Source organism: Tachyglossus aculeatus, chromosome 17, assembly GCF_015852505.1.
Source record: "Tachyglossus aculeatus isolate mTacAcu1 chromosome 17, mTacAcu1.pri, whole genome shotgun sequence".
NCBI lineage: Eukaryota > Metazoa > Chordata > Mammalia > Monotremata > Tachyglossidae > Tachyglossus > Tachyglossus aculeatus.
Window position 1 is genome coordinate 51,078,423 of NC_052082.1, and position 13,372 is coordinate 51,091,794.

General features: G+C 39.7%; 1 protein-coding gene across 7 annotated transcripts in view; it reads right to left on the minus strand.

Moving 5' to 3' along the window:
- The window catches only part of NCOR1 (nuclear receptor corepressor 1), a 118,991-nt gene that overhangs the window by 66,144 nt on the left and 39,475 nt on the right, over window positions 1-13,372 (minus strand). For 3 of the 7 annotated variants that reach the window (XM_038758878.1, XM_038758880.1, XM_038758879.1), the window contains exons 1-5: window positions 12,846-12,953; window positions 10,359-10,495; window positions 6,653-6,845; window positions 3,060-3,242; window positions 1,202-1,315 (exon numbers count right to left, since the gene is read on the minus strand). In XM_038758878.1, the coding sequence (XP_038614806.1) occupies window positions 1,202-1,315; window positions 3,060-3,242; window positions 6,653-6,845; window positions 10,359-10,495; window positions 12,846-12,953 (735 nt within the window). Of the gene's footprint in view, window positions 1-1,201; window positions 1,316-3,059; window positions 3,243-6,652; window positions 6,846-9,302; window positions 9,363-10,358; window positions 10,496-12,845; window positions 13,024-13,372 lie in introns of those variants that run through there. The other 4 variants (XM_038758877.1, XM_038758881.1, XM_038758876.1 and 1 more) reach the window with 3 other exon arrangements.

Sequence of the window (13,372 nt, forward strand, 5' to 3'; positions counted from 1 at the left end):
CTTCCTGAATGGGCTGAGGCATCTGAAGCTATATCTTGCAGTTATCTTTAACAAATAATTTGTTTCTCATGGTTTAAACACCAGCAAATTTTAAGTCAAAACGCTTACCATCTCCAGTATCTTTTCTACTACAAGAAAATCTAGTCAAACTAGGAGAAACAGAATCCTAACAGTGATAATATGGGACACCACTTTATCATGTCAAATTTGGTGATAGTGAAAAATTAGAAACTTCTGAGAGAAGAAAATGATCTCTTTTTCGCCTCCATTTTAGCAAAAGTGAAAACAGTATCTTTTCTATAATCATTGTGAAAAGTGAAAATCAAAATGACTGATAACAGCCTGGACTTTCCTAAGTGCGTTTGTTCTCTTCAAAGAGAGCACAGAAAGGACTTCATGAATCAGAGGGAAACTAAAATCCAAAATAAAAAGCTCACTGATATCACATTTCAAATATTACTCAATTTCCTGAGAAGCCCAATTATTATGAAGCTTTGTTGGCCCCTGTTTATTGCCACATTAAATCGTTCAACTAGTCCAGTCACAATAACAAGCCACTAGCTTTCCTTTAGCTCCATCACTGTAATAAGAATACCATGGAATGCATGTGCCCTATTTGTTCCTGGTCTGCATCTAGAAATAATGACTTTTTGTCAATATTTATATGCTTAACAGAAGTCAACAGGCAAAATATTTTACAATCTTAAAAAAATATATCTACCAGAAATCTCCATACACTCAGTTCTCCTACATCATGGGGGCTCTGCTCCTGATAAACTCTGTGCTAAGGAAACATTCATGCTTTAGTACAATTCACCTTGACCAAAACGGCGCACACGCAACGAACATTTCCCCTTACAACACATCCTGTTCTATCCTATTAGAAGGTACTGAAGGAAGAACATTCCCTGATTCCCTAAACATACAACCATCCAAAATGTACTGAAAACACGTGTTATGGAAAAACCGAGTGGAGATGCAGCACATTAATTTTCACAGCTTATACCAAAGGAATTCTTTGAATCTGAAGTTTAAAAAAAGTCATTTTCACCATCAAAAACATTCCAAGAATTGAATTTCTGAAATTCTGTATTTTAAAAATGGCAAGTTTCATCTCAACCCTGAAGATGACATAGTATGAATTTAAGTATTACTTTTAAGATTGCATTCAACGGCCAACAGAAACCAAACATAGGCTTACCCGATTCTCATCATAAATAATTTGAACAATACTGCGGTGTTTCTGTTCCACAGGAGGAGGGGATACAGGCTTCTCTGGCTCGGGAGGTTTAGCAGCTTCTTCTTCAAGCTGTTGCTAAGAAACAGAAGGGAAGGGAAAAAAAAATTCAAGCATCTGCAGCATGTTACTCCAACCAGTAATTAGCTACTAGTGATAAAATATACTCCAGATCAACCATTTGCTGCTCATGTTGCATAAAGATTTAATTTACAAAGGGCTAAGTGGGCATAATGGTAACAGGAAAGCCAATTAAGATTTTATGGAGTAATAACTAGATGGCTGAAAAACCTATGATATTAATGTCCATTTCAAGGGGTAATCCTTTTTAATGTGGTTATGTATACAGTTTGGCTATTAAGAGTACAGAAATGATTCTGGATTTTCTTCAACCAAAATGTTCAGAGAAATCAAAATAAAATTACGGACTGCAGAAGAACATAAATCCATCATAATTTCTCATAAAAAGAATACTTTAAATTTAACACTCAAAAGGTCTAAACCCCTAGAAATCAAAATTCTACGTCTTTGCAATGTGCTGCAAGCCTCCCCACCTACTCTGGGCCTCAGGAGGAAACCAAGTGACAGGGATAAGAGAATGCAAATGGTGCTGTGCCAACCATTATCACTAAAAATAAATTCCCTCACACATGTCCTGGGTGCTAAAGTCTCACAGTCGATTCTTGAGGGCAAGGATCGCGTCTATTAATTCTACTGTATTGTAGTCTCCAAAGTACTTGGCACAATGCTTTGTACACAGTAAGTGCTCAAACAATACCACTGATGAACTGCTCTCCTCCAAACATTTCATAATTTTTAGTCAAAAAATGAGAAACAATTAAATGTGAAAATAAACAGAGCTCAACAAACATGTTAAAATAGCATGTTAACAACAAGTTAGAGAAGCAGCATTGCTTAATGGCAAGAACATGGTCTTGGGAGTCGGAGGTTGTGGGTTCTAAGTCTGGCTCCACCACTATCACCTGTGTGACTTTGGGCAAGTCACTAAACTTCTCTGTACCTCAGTTACCTCATCTATAAAATGGGGATTACGACTGTTCACATGGGACAACCTGATTACCTTATACCTACCCCAGCGCTTAGAACAGTGCTTGGTACATAGTAAGCACTTAGCAAATACAATTATCATCATCATCATCAACACTTAACTTGGATAATATAATCCTTAGAGAACTAGAAAATACCCATATAATAAAAATCTAAACCTGAAAATGATCACTTTAGGTTTCTAGGGTAGCCTTCAGATCTAAATTTGGAAACCCTTTGGCTCTATCCACTGATCACCCCACCACTATCATTCCCCACAATCAGGTGAGCCTAAACATGTTTTGATACTATTCAAATCCATTTTACCCCTATCACTATTTCAAGCCCAGAAAAACCCAATCAGAGAGACTAATCAAGTTAAGGAGCAGCACAGACAAGCCTAGGAGTCAAAGGATCTGGGTTCTAATCCCAGCTCCACCACTGCCTGCTGCCTGACCATGGGCAAGTTACTTATCTGTGCCTCGGTTTACTCATCTGTAAAATCGGGATAAAGTCCTACTCCCTCTATGTAGACTGTGAGCCTCATGTGGGACAGGGACTTTGTCCAACCTGAATATCTTGTACCTTCCCCAGCAGTTAGTACAGTGCCTGGCACACAGTAAGCACCTAACAAATGCCGTAGAGAGCACAAATAACTGAACTGGGGAATGGTTTGAAATTACCTACTGTAAGCTACCTTCCACTTTAGGAGTGGAAGATCAGCTTCAGTGGTATGCTTAATTCCAGTACCATGAACTTATTATAATCAACTTACTTGCTTCTTCTTCAGTTTCAGTATCTGTTGTTCTACTTTAGCAATTTCTCGATCTACACGATCCATACTCTGTATCAACTCTTCCTTTGAAAGTTTTGATGGTGAAGCATTCTGGTCATCAGCACAGGGTTGACCAGGACCAGGAGAAGATGGTGCTTCATGCTTGCCTCCAAAACCTGTCTCCTTCAAGAAGAAAAGCAAAATTTAAAAACTTAAAATTTTACGTGTGTGTGTGTATGCGTGTGTATATATATAGATACAGTATATATATGTATATATATATACGTGTGTATAGATAGATACAGTATATATACTATCTATATATACTATCTATCTATGTAGATATACTACAGTATATCTATCTATCTATCTATATATCAGTTCTATCCAAACAGCCCATTAGCAACATTATTTAAGGTAAAAAAATAAAACCCAAAACCCCCACACATTCTTATATTTTAAGACGGTGACAAAAAATTGTCACTTGATTGAGGAGTCTAGAAATTGCCCTGGTTAGAGCAGAGGCAGGAGAGATGAGATTTAGGCATAGTAAGTAAAGCTATCAATCAATCCACCAATCAATGGCACTGATGGGGTGTTTACTGTATGCAGAGCACTGTAGTAAGTGCTAGGGAGAGTACAATACAACAGAGTTGGTAGAAGCATTCCCTGCCCAAAAGGAGCTCTAGACAGGAAGAAAGACATTAATATAAACGAATTACAAATGTGTACATAAGTGGTGTGGGGCTGAGGGTGAGGTGCAGATCATACAGATCCAAATGCATAGGTGATGCAGAGGGAGAGGGAGTAGGAGAATAGAGGGCTTAATTGGGGAAGGCCTCTTGGAGGAGATGTGATTTTGCTAGGGCTTTGAAGGTGGGGAGAGTGGTGGGCCGTCGTATATGAAGGGAGAGGGAAGGCAAGGGGCAGTGGAGAGATAGATGAGATTGAGGTACAGTAGGCTGGTGTTTCAGGAGTGAAGTTGTGGCAGCCAGCCAGCCAATTGTATTTATTGAGCACTTACTGTGTGCAGAGCACTTTACTAAGTGCTTGGGAGAGCACAATAAGCAGCGTACAAGTACAATAAGAAGCAGCGTGGCTCAATGGAAAGAGCACGGACTTTGGAGTCAGAGGTCATGGGTTCAAATCCCGGCTCCGCCACTTGTCAGCTGTGTGACTTTGGACAAGTCACTTCACTTCTCTGTGCCTCAGTTCCCTCATCTGTAAAATGGGGATTAAGACTGTGAGTCCCCCGTGGGACAACGTGATCACCTTGTAACGTCCCCAGCACTTAGAACAGTGCTTTGCACATAGTAAGCACTTAATAAATGCTATCATTAATCAATGCTATCATTAAATTAACGGACACAGAGTAGTGGTAGGACTGGGTTGTAGTAAGAGAACAGAGAGGTAAGGAAGGCTATGGGGGAGTCACCGGAGGCGAAGCCCAAAAAGTAAAAGCACTGAGTTGAGGGCATCAGGAAATGGATTTGCAAAAATTTTATTCCTCCTACTCATCCATTTGCTTATCCTGGGACCCCAGAAAATCCCCTCACGTAGCCTACCACGCAACCGCATTCCAACACCAATCGGGGGGGGCCAAAGCAAGATGGAGGTTTCCCCCAGGAATCCAGAAGCACTAAAAATTAAGACTACAAGTAAAGGGATTGGGAGAGAATGAAAACTAGTAGCTGAAGGTAAGTTTTTGAAGGTAATTTTTTTGAGGACAAATAGACTTATGAGCAAACAACCTTAATAAACAGAAATCCAGTCAGTGTACAAATGGCTTTTTTGTTCCATTAATAGAAAAAATTTCCTCTGAATTAACTCAAAGGGTGAACTCAGCTTTAGTTGGCTGTGAGATTAAAATATTAAACAATTATCCGTTTTTAAAATGTATGGAGTAGCAATTTGCTATTTAGATCCAAGGAAAATTGAGCCTATGTGACCTTATGCTTTTCAAAAATATTCTACCTTCCAGGTCAAGAAGTGCCTGGCACACGTAAAACGAAACACGGCACTGGCTTGGTATCAACTTGTAGGAACAGTAACTGGTGCTCTAGGGGGTTTGGACCTTGATGATACCACTTTACGATTTTCTGTTCTCATGTTCAGGGAACATGTTCAGTAAGTTTAAAGATGATGATAGAAGTTGCAAACACTTTGGGTGATTAAAAAAATATTTAAAAATGACCTTGACTTCTCCTATTACCTAGGTTTGTGGGACAAGGTGTCTCCCCAAACTATGTAACTCCTGTGCATTAAAAAAAAAGGGCACAGGAAGTCTCACCTTCTCTCAGGGCACTCCGCCTCCCTCCAACCTCTCTTCCTTATTCACACCCTCTCCTAGGGAGACAGGGAAACTAGGAGAATCCTCTTTTCGGAGTAAGTAAAAAGACTGACAATTGACTGAATCGTACTTAACCTCATGAAGGGTTCAAAACAAATAGTTAACATCCTTTCAGATTTATCACCCTTGAAGAACCACTGAGAAGAAAAGATCTTCAATTGCAGGGGGGAGTTTTCGATTTCAGCAACAAGAAAAATATCCCCAATTTAAGGCTAGGTTGGGCTAGCAAATTATCTGCCATCTCAATTATTCAGGCATCTCAAAGTGTATTTTTGGCTTGGTTTATGCAGATATTGCCGAGGTGGACCTGTTTTATGGATTACTCATCACTGGAAAAGGATCCCAAGCAAATTGCGGGATCTTCTTGCCTTTAAAGACTGAGCCCCTTCCTTCCTCTCCCCCTCGTCCCCCTCTCCATCCCCCCATCTTACCTCCTTCCCTTCCCCACAGCACCTGTATATATGTATATATGGTTGTACATATTTATTACTCTATTTATTTATTTATTTATTTATTTTACTTGTACATTTCTATCCTATTTATTTTATTTTGTTGGTATGTTTGGTTCTGTTCTCTGTCTCCCCCTTTTAGACTGTGAGCCCACTGTTGGGTAGGGACTGTCTCTATGTGTTGCCAATTTGTACTTCCCAAGCGCTTAGTACAGTGCTCTGCACATAGTAAGCGCTCAATAAATACGATTGATTGATTGATTAAATTTCTTTTTAATTGAGTGGGATAAAGAAGCACTTGGATGATTAGATGCAAAACCTGGAGAAATGTGGCACCAGTTCTGTGATTTGAATTCAATCCATGGTATTTACTGAGCGCTTACCGAGGGCAGAGCACTGTACTAAAAGCTTGAAGGCGTACACTACAGCAGAGTTGGTGGACACATTCCCTGTCCACAAGGAGCTTCTAGTCCCGAGAGGGAATTGTCACTTTTTAACGAAATTCTGACTATCCCCCTGAGGGGGCTGCTCTTGACCCCAACAGCAACATCCCCGGCTAATGTCTAATCTGTTAGATTGTCAATGACCCTGCTGGGGAAAAGGGTCACGTCATTTTACTTTACTGTACCCTCCAAGGTCTTAGTGCGATGCTCTACAGAGTTGGTGTTCAATAAATACTACTGATTGATCGATCTGTGGGTGGCATGGAATGGGAGAGTGACAGCAAAACAAGGCAAATGCTGGACCTTCGTTATTTGCAGCAGCAACCTTTGCAGACCAAGAAAACTATTCACCTTCTTAACATCTGCAGATGTTCGCAGACCCTCTGGCAGTGTGTGTACTAATGGCAGAACAGTAGCACTGACACGCTGAAAATGGGAATCAGAAACCTGCTCCAGGCGTGGCCGTTTAGGTTCCAGTGAATCGTGATCCACTTGGGTTGGCCCTGGATGAAATTGTTCATATCCAGTTCGCCTTTCTTGAGGCCTAAAATACATGAAAGAATGTAAAAACCACAAATTTTAAATTTTTTGTGCAATATCCCTCTTATAACAGTATCCGCAATCTGAGTAATGCTACCTTGATTTGTAAAGACATTTGCAAGGAGGCTGACATCCCTCCTAAGTGAAGAAAGATAAAAATAAACCTGCAAATGGTATGTTTTGAAAATCAGGCACTGTTAACTTCTTTTAATGCATACAATTTGAGTATTCAGAAAGACCCCTTTTCACCCAATAGTAAAATTATGCCCCCCTCATACCACTCCCGCCAAAATGAAAAGACTTACATTCAATTTTGCAAAATGTGTTTTCACCATGTGTTTTGGATAGGATGTGATTGCAGAATTAGGGAATGTTCTTCCTACAATATTTATCTGCCTAGATATAGCATGACACGGTTAAGCGCACACACATAGCATTAGATACCAACATAGAGTACAATGCAAGTTTTCCTTAAGGTGGGGCTCTGCAAAAACCCAACCCCCTCAAGTTACATTACTAATAACAGGGTGCACTTTAACAGGGTCTGACTACTCAAATATTTCTACTCCAGCCCTCTCCTATGAATGGTGATCACTGGAGACTTTCATTCATTCATTCGTATTTAATTGAGCCCCTTCCTTCCTCTCCCCCTCGTCCCTCTCTCCATCCCCCCCATCTTACCTCCTTCCCTTCCCCACAGCACCTGTATATATGCATATATGTTTGTACATATTTATTACTCTATTTATTTATTTATTTTATTTGTACATATCTATTCTATTTATTTTATTTTGTTAGTATGTTTGGTTTTGTTCTCTGTCTCCCCCTTTTAGACTGTGAGCCCACTGTTGGGTAGGGACTGTCTCTATATGTTGCCAACTTATACTTCCCAAGCGCTTAGTACAGTGCTCTGCACATAGTAAGCGCTCAATAAATACGACTGATGATGATGATGATTTACTGAGTGCTTACTGTGCGCAGAACACTGTACTAAGCGCTTGGAAAGTACAATTCAGCAACAAAGAGAGACAATGCCTTTGGGTTCGAATGCCGGCTCCGCCACATGTCTACTGTGTGACCCTGGGCAAGTCACTTCTCTGAGCCTCAGTTACCTCTTCTGTAAAATGGGGATTAAGACTGTGAGCCCCCCGTGGGACAACTTGATCACCTTGTATCCACCCCCAGCGCTTAGAACAGTGCTCTGCACATAGTAAGCGCTTAACAAATGCCATTATAATAATAATGCCTGACCACAACGGGCTCCCAGCCTCCAAGGGGGATTGTCTTGCAGTAGACTGACTTGCAGTAGAGGCTGATGATGCACAACTCACAGTGGCTGAGTTCTCTCTCTCCTAGTGCCTGCCTCAGATTCACATCTTCTACAACTTTATGTCAACATTTCAGTAAATATAAATCTCCCGATATTTTTCCAAGAGAAGTAACTGTTCTTTTTAATAATAATCCCTTCTAAAATGTCTTCTCCAAATACCAAAAGCCTAAATCCTGAACTCTCACGCTCTCACTAAACTCACACACTGGTTAATTCCAACTATCAGGCAAGGCTTACTGTAAAAGGAAATGGAACTCTAGAGCTCCTAAATAACAGTAAACATTAGATTAATTGCTTCTAGGTAAAACCTTGAACAAAAAAGAGTTCATTTTTTTCCCCACTCTTGATGACTTGACCAAAGCCTCACCTCTCTCTAATATACATAAGGGGAAGCAATCCTTCCCTCTGCTGGGAACACAAGTCAGCATTCAAAACTTTTTTTAAAAAAACCTAAGAAAATGGAAAGGGTCTCAGTTGGCCAAATACTTATTTTTGCATCCCCAGCTGAGCTAAACTTGAAATATGAAATTAACAATGCACATAAAGTAAATCTACCTAAGACCTGCGAACGCTTTCTTCAAAGTTAGAGCATTTTACTAATCTTTTCTTTTGTTAATATCTTCACTAATAATTCAGGCATTTAAATCCTAAAAATGGATAAAAGATATCCACCTTCCTTCAATGGAAGGGTAAATAATATTTTACAAGGATGCTATGAAATATACAGCCAACTAAAATAGGGGTCAGATTAGCTTGATTTTTGTCTGCAATCACCTTTATTTTCCAAGATGTCTGATTAAAGGCATTTTCAAGAAAATGGTTTTCAGATTAGCAGTTTTTCAGTTAACAATAAAGGGTGTCTTTGAAACCCCCAGCAATGCACATTTTGTTTTTTCCCTTTGTTTCCAAACTATAAATAATAATAGTGGCATTTGTTAAGTGCTTACTATATGCAAAGCATGTACCTAGCATTAGGGAAGATACAAGATAATCAAATCAAACACAGTTCTTGTCCCACAAGGGGTTCACAGTATAAATAAACCAATTACTTGAACTTCTGCAACATACTGGAAATATTTTACTGTCATGACATTTGAAACCTACCAACTAACTCTGCTGCTTCTTACTTACCTAGAAAGACAAATACCCTCTGTTGAATATTCAAGTGTATGAATTTTATCCCAGTGAAATCTAGGAAACATGATGGATAATATTCACACTGTGATGATTCTTTAATGGAGTCGTATAATTTCACTTGTCACAGTTTCTCAAAATACAACAGCACTGTACACAGGTCAGACCAAAAATTGTGCTTAAAAATAGTCAGTCATAAGCATGAAAGTTCTTGCTGAAACTTGAGGAGGCAGATAAGGGGTTAGGAAAGATTAGCAAAAGGGAGGGCTGAGGTTAGGGTGGCCATTCCTCTGATTATTACTGGACAGTCCAGTTTGCAGCAGGTCCATGTCCTACACGGTGCAAATACAGCACCAGATGCCTCTACGTTTGCTATTTTTATTTTAGGTGTCCAGTCTCCCTCCACCTCACTGTGGTGACCCTCTTGTTTCAAAGGACCTGAAAGCAATGGTTCTGCAAGAAGGGAAGGAGCAGGGGAAAACCTGGAGAAATGCTTTAGGCTGAGGGAGACTTCTACCAAAACATTCTGTATGACATGACTGGGTTATGCTGTGATTATGTGACATCTTGTACAAGTCCCATCACTGGCCACTCTATGTAGGGTACACTCAGTTCTTCCATAACACATTCTTTTACTAAGGATTTTGGATAAACACATGGAATTTGGGAATATTTTTCCAACAACACATGCCTGGGGAGGATGTGATGTCAGAAGTAATGCTCATGGGCATGAGCTCAGTGTTGAGCAAGGAGCGGGAGTTTTCCTTAATGTGGGGGTTTGTCAGGGATATGACTCCTTTTTCTGAGCCAAATGCTACAAAAACTGATGCCTGGCAGAGGGGGAATGTAGACAGAAAAAGAAGCTGGAGTAGAGGTTTTGAAATTTCATATAAGGCAGGCTGAGAATGTACATCAATGAAAAACCCTGGACTTCATAAGGCCTGTTTCCTTAAAGTAAAAACATGAAAATAGGTTTGAAGAATGAATATATATATATACTTTATACACATAAGCACAAATTTACCCACAGGTGGAAAGCTTTAGATGCCTTACCTGTCAGACCCTGGATGAAATTCTGAAAGTAAGGAAGGCCGCCTTCGAAGTTGCTGTTGCTGCTGCTGCTGCTGCAAAAGCTGTGATGCCTGACTGACTTCCAGGTGAGAGGAACGATAATCAGGAACTGTGAATTCCTAGAATTAAAATGTTAATCTTTAGGAAAATAGCTCCCAGAATTAAAATGACATTAAACTGACACATCCTCCAAGATAGACAATTCTTATTCTTTTCTTCCAAACTGGACGCTCCATAACTGTCACTGGAGCCCTTTTACAAAGTTTTTTCATACTGACAGTCAATAAGTTCTTTCTTCAGTCGAATCAGAGCCTCTCCTGCTTTTATTTAAGCCAGTTTCCTCATCTAGATCTCAACTAGTGGGCATCCTCTTTATAAAAACCTTTCCTAAGCCTATGAGTTCCAATGTAAAGTACTCCAGAAAGTGAACTGAATTCAATTAAAAGGAGAAAAGTACAGTACGCTCTTTCCTGTCCCTTCAATGTCAAATTATGTTCAGTTATCTTGACTTCCTTCAATGTCAAATTATGTCAGTTATCTTGACTTTGACCAAAAGGAACAATCAAGCTAAGTATCTATTTTCAAAAATAAAAATGTATAAAGGAAAAAATTGCCTTTAACTAATGAGCAAACACATTTTGACCAGTTTTTCCTCTAGAATGTGTAATCATGAGGAAATTTCAACACACCCATTCTTTAGCACTTTCTGACAATAAATGTAAAGGGGGTGGAGAGGGACTAGAACAGAATGAGATGCAAACCTAAAATATTTTATATTGTAAAATATGTGCTCTTTCCCTCTCCCCTATCCTAATTCAAGCACATAAAGATTCCTTGTTTATCCACTGATGTAAAATAGCAAAACTAAGTTTTGAAATGGATTATGATTTTTTTTTTCTTAAAGGAATTTACTGGATTAAAAGGAGGGTCTATACTTGGACAGCAGGTTTTACTGAAGGAGCCCAGTGAGTTTTTAATTCTTTTAACACTTCAGGTTGTGATCCTATCAACTCCCCAGGCTAAACAGGGTTCAAACAGGACAGCATGCGGACTGAAAACCCCCAAAAGCACTTGGGTAAGTGAGTTGGGTGTGGAGTAAGAAAGGTGCTTTCAATTTCAGCAGGTGACACTCTTTTCTCTAAGAGGTTGGCCCTTGTGGTTAAACAAACATCCTTTAAACTATTAACCTTTCTGCTTTCTTAGGGGAGACAAAGCAGCCTGAGACTGGAATGAAGCAGGATACATGGAACTGAGGAAGGGTGCCCTTGGGCACATTACAGGGAACAAAAAGGGGATATATATATATAGAGAGAGAGAGAGAGAGAGAGAGAGTAATAAATATGTACAAACATATATACATATATGTTTGTACATATTTATTACTCTATTTATTTTACTTGTACATATCTATTCTATTTATTTTATTTTGTTATGTTTGGTTTTGTTCTCTGTCTCCCCCTTTTAGACTGTGAGCCCACTGTTGGGTAGGGACTGTCTCTATATGTTGCCAACTTGTACTTCCCAAGTGCTGCGTACAGTGCTCTGCACACAGTAAGTGCTCAATAAATACGGTTGATTGATTGACTGATAAATAAGACTGGTGCCCTTGGGCACATTACAGGGAACATAAAAGGGATAAAGAAGACTAAAACACTACCCAAATCATCACGAGCAGGAAACAGTTTGAGAGGCCAGGACAATGATATTGCCTTAGAAAACTTTCTGCTGCTTGCATCCTCTCCCGTTACACTGCCTGCCCTTACCTCATCTTTACCATGCTCAGACCTAGGGACCCTGCATGTTAGCAGAACCCAAAGAGAAGTAGATCATTGTGGGGGGGCATATTTTTCTCAGCGAGCCCTTTGGGCAGGTAGGCCAAACACAATCTACAGAGCAGAATGCAATGTGGTGTTTATTTTGAGGTACAGTACAAAATCTGACTGCTGTGTGACCTTGGGCAAGTCACTTCACTTCTCTGTGCCTCAGTTACCTCATCTGTAAAATGGGGATTAAGGCTGTAGGCCCTATATGGGGCATGAACTGGGTCCAACCTGATCTGCTTCTATCTGCCCCAGCATTTAGTAAAGTGCCTAGCACATAGTAAGTGCTTAACAAATGCCATAAAAAAAAGGCAGCTTATCTCAACTATCAACCTCATCAACAGAACAACTATCAACCTCACCAACAGAATTTATTGAGAACCTACTGGGTACAAAGTTGGAACTAATTACGCACAAAGTTAGCAGGCCTACTAACAAAACTTGGTTTGGTTCAGACAGGTACTCACCCAGTTTTGTTTAGGAATCTGTATTTTGGGTGAGGTTTCTAGCCTTTTGGAAAATTACCCATTATCCATTCTTACCTAAGTTTTTTGGACGCTTGAATGAGAGATCAATGAAATTAATCAATTCCACTGAGAGACAGGAGAGACTCGTTTATGATGTGCAGTGCAGAGTGACTGCTGCTTACCTGTTGATGCCGAGTACTGGGAAAAGTGTACTGGACAGAGTGAGTGGTGTAGCGACTCTGTTCTGTGCTGAACGGTCCTTGGTTAGGAGGGTAGCCCGAACTTGACATTATCAAGAAAGGAGTTTTCACTGGGCTGTGAGATCAAGATAAATCACTGAGCATGTTTCTAGGAAACGGCCTAAACAGGGAGAGAGAGAGAAAAATAACACCGATAAGAACTACAGCACCAGGGGTATATCTAGTGCACCGGAACTGTAGCTCTCTAAACAAAACAATCATGACCACTAAAAGCTTTGTCTAATGTATTTAACATGATGATAGTTACTGTAGTTTGTAAAATGTTTAGAGATCTTTGGCTTTAGAAGTACTAGTATGCCTGAGTGATATTGCTACAGTAATATAATATCTGTCAATTGGTAGGCAACCTCTTTATACAACTACCACAATTACTATTATTACTTAACTGAGGAACAGCATATAACCATTGTTAGACCTCATAAACAAAACATTACTGTTCCCTGAAAGGG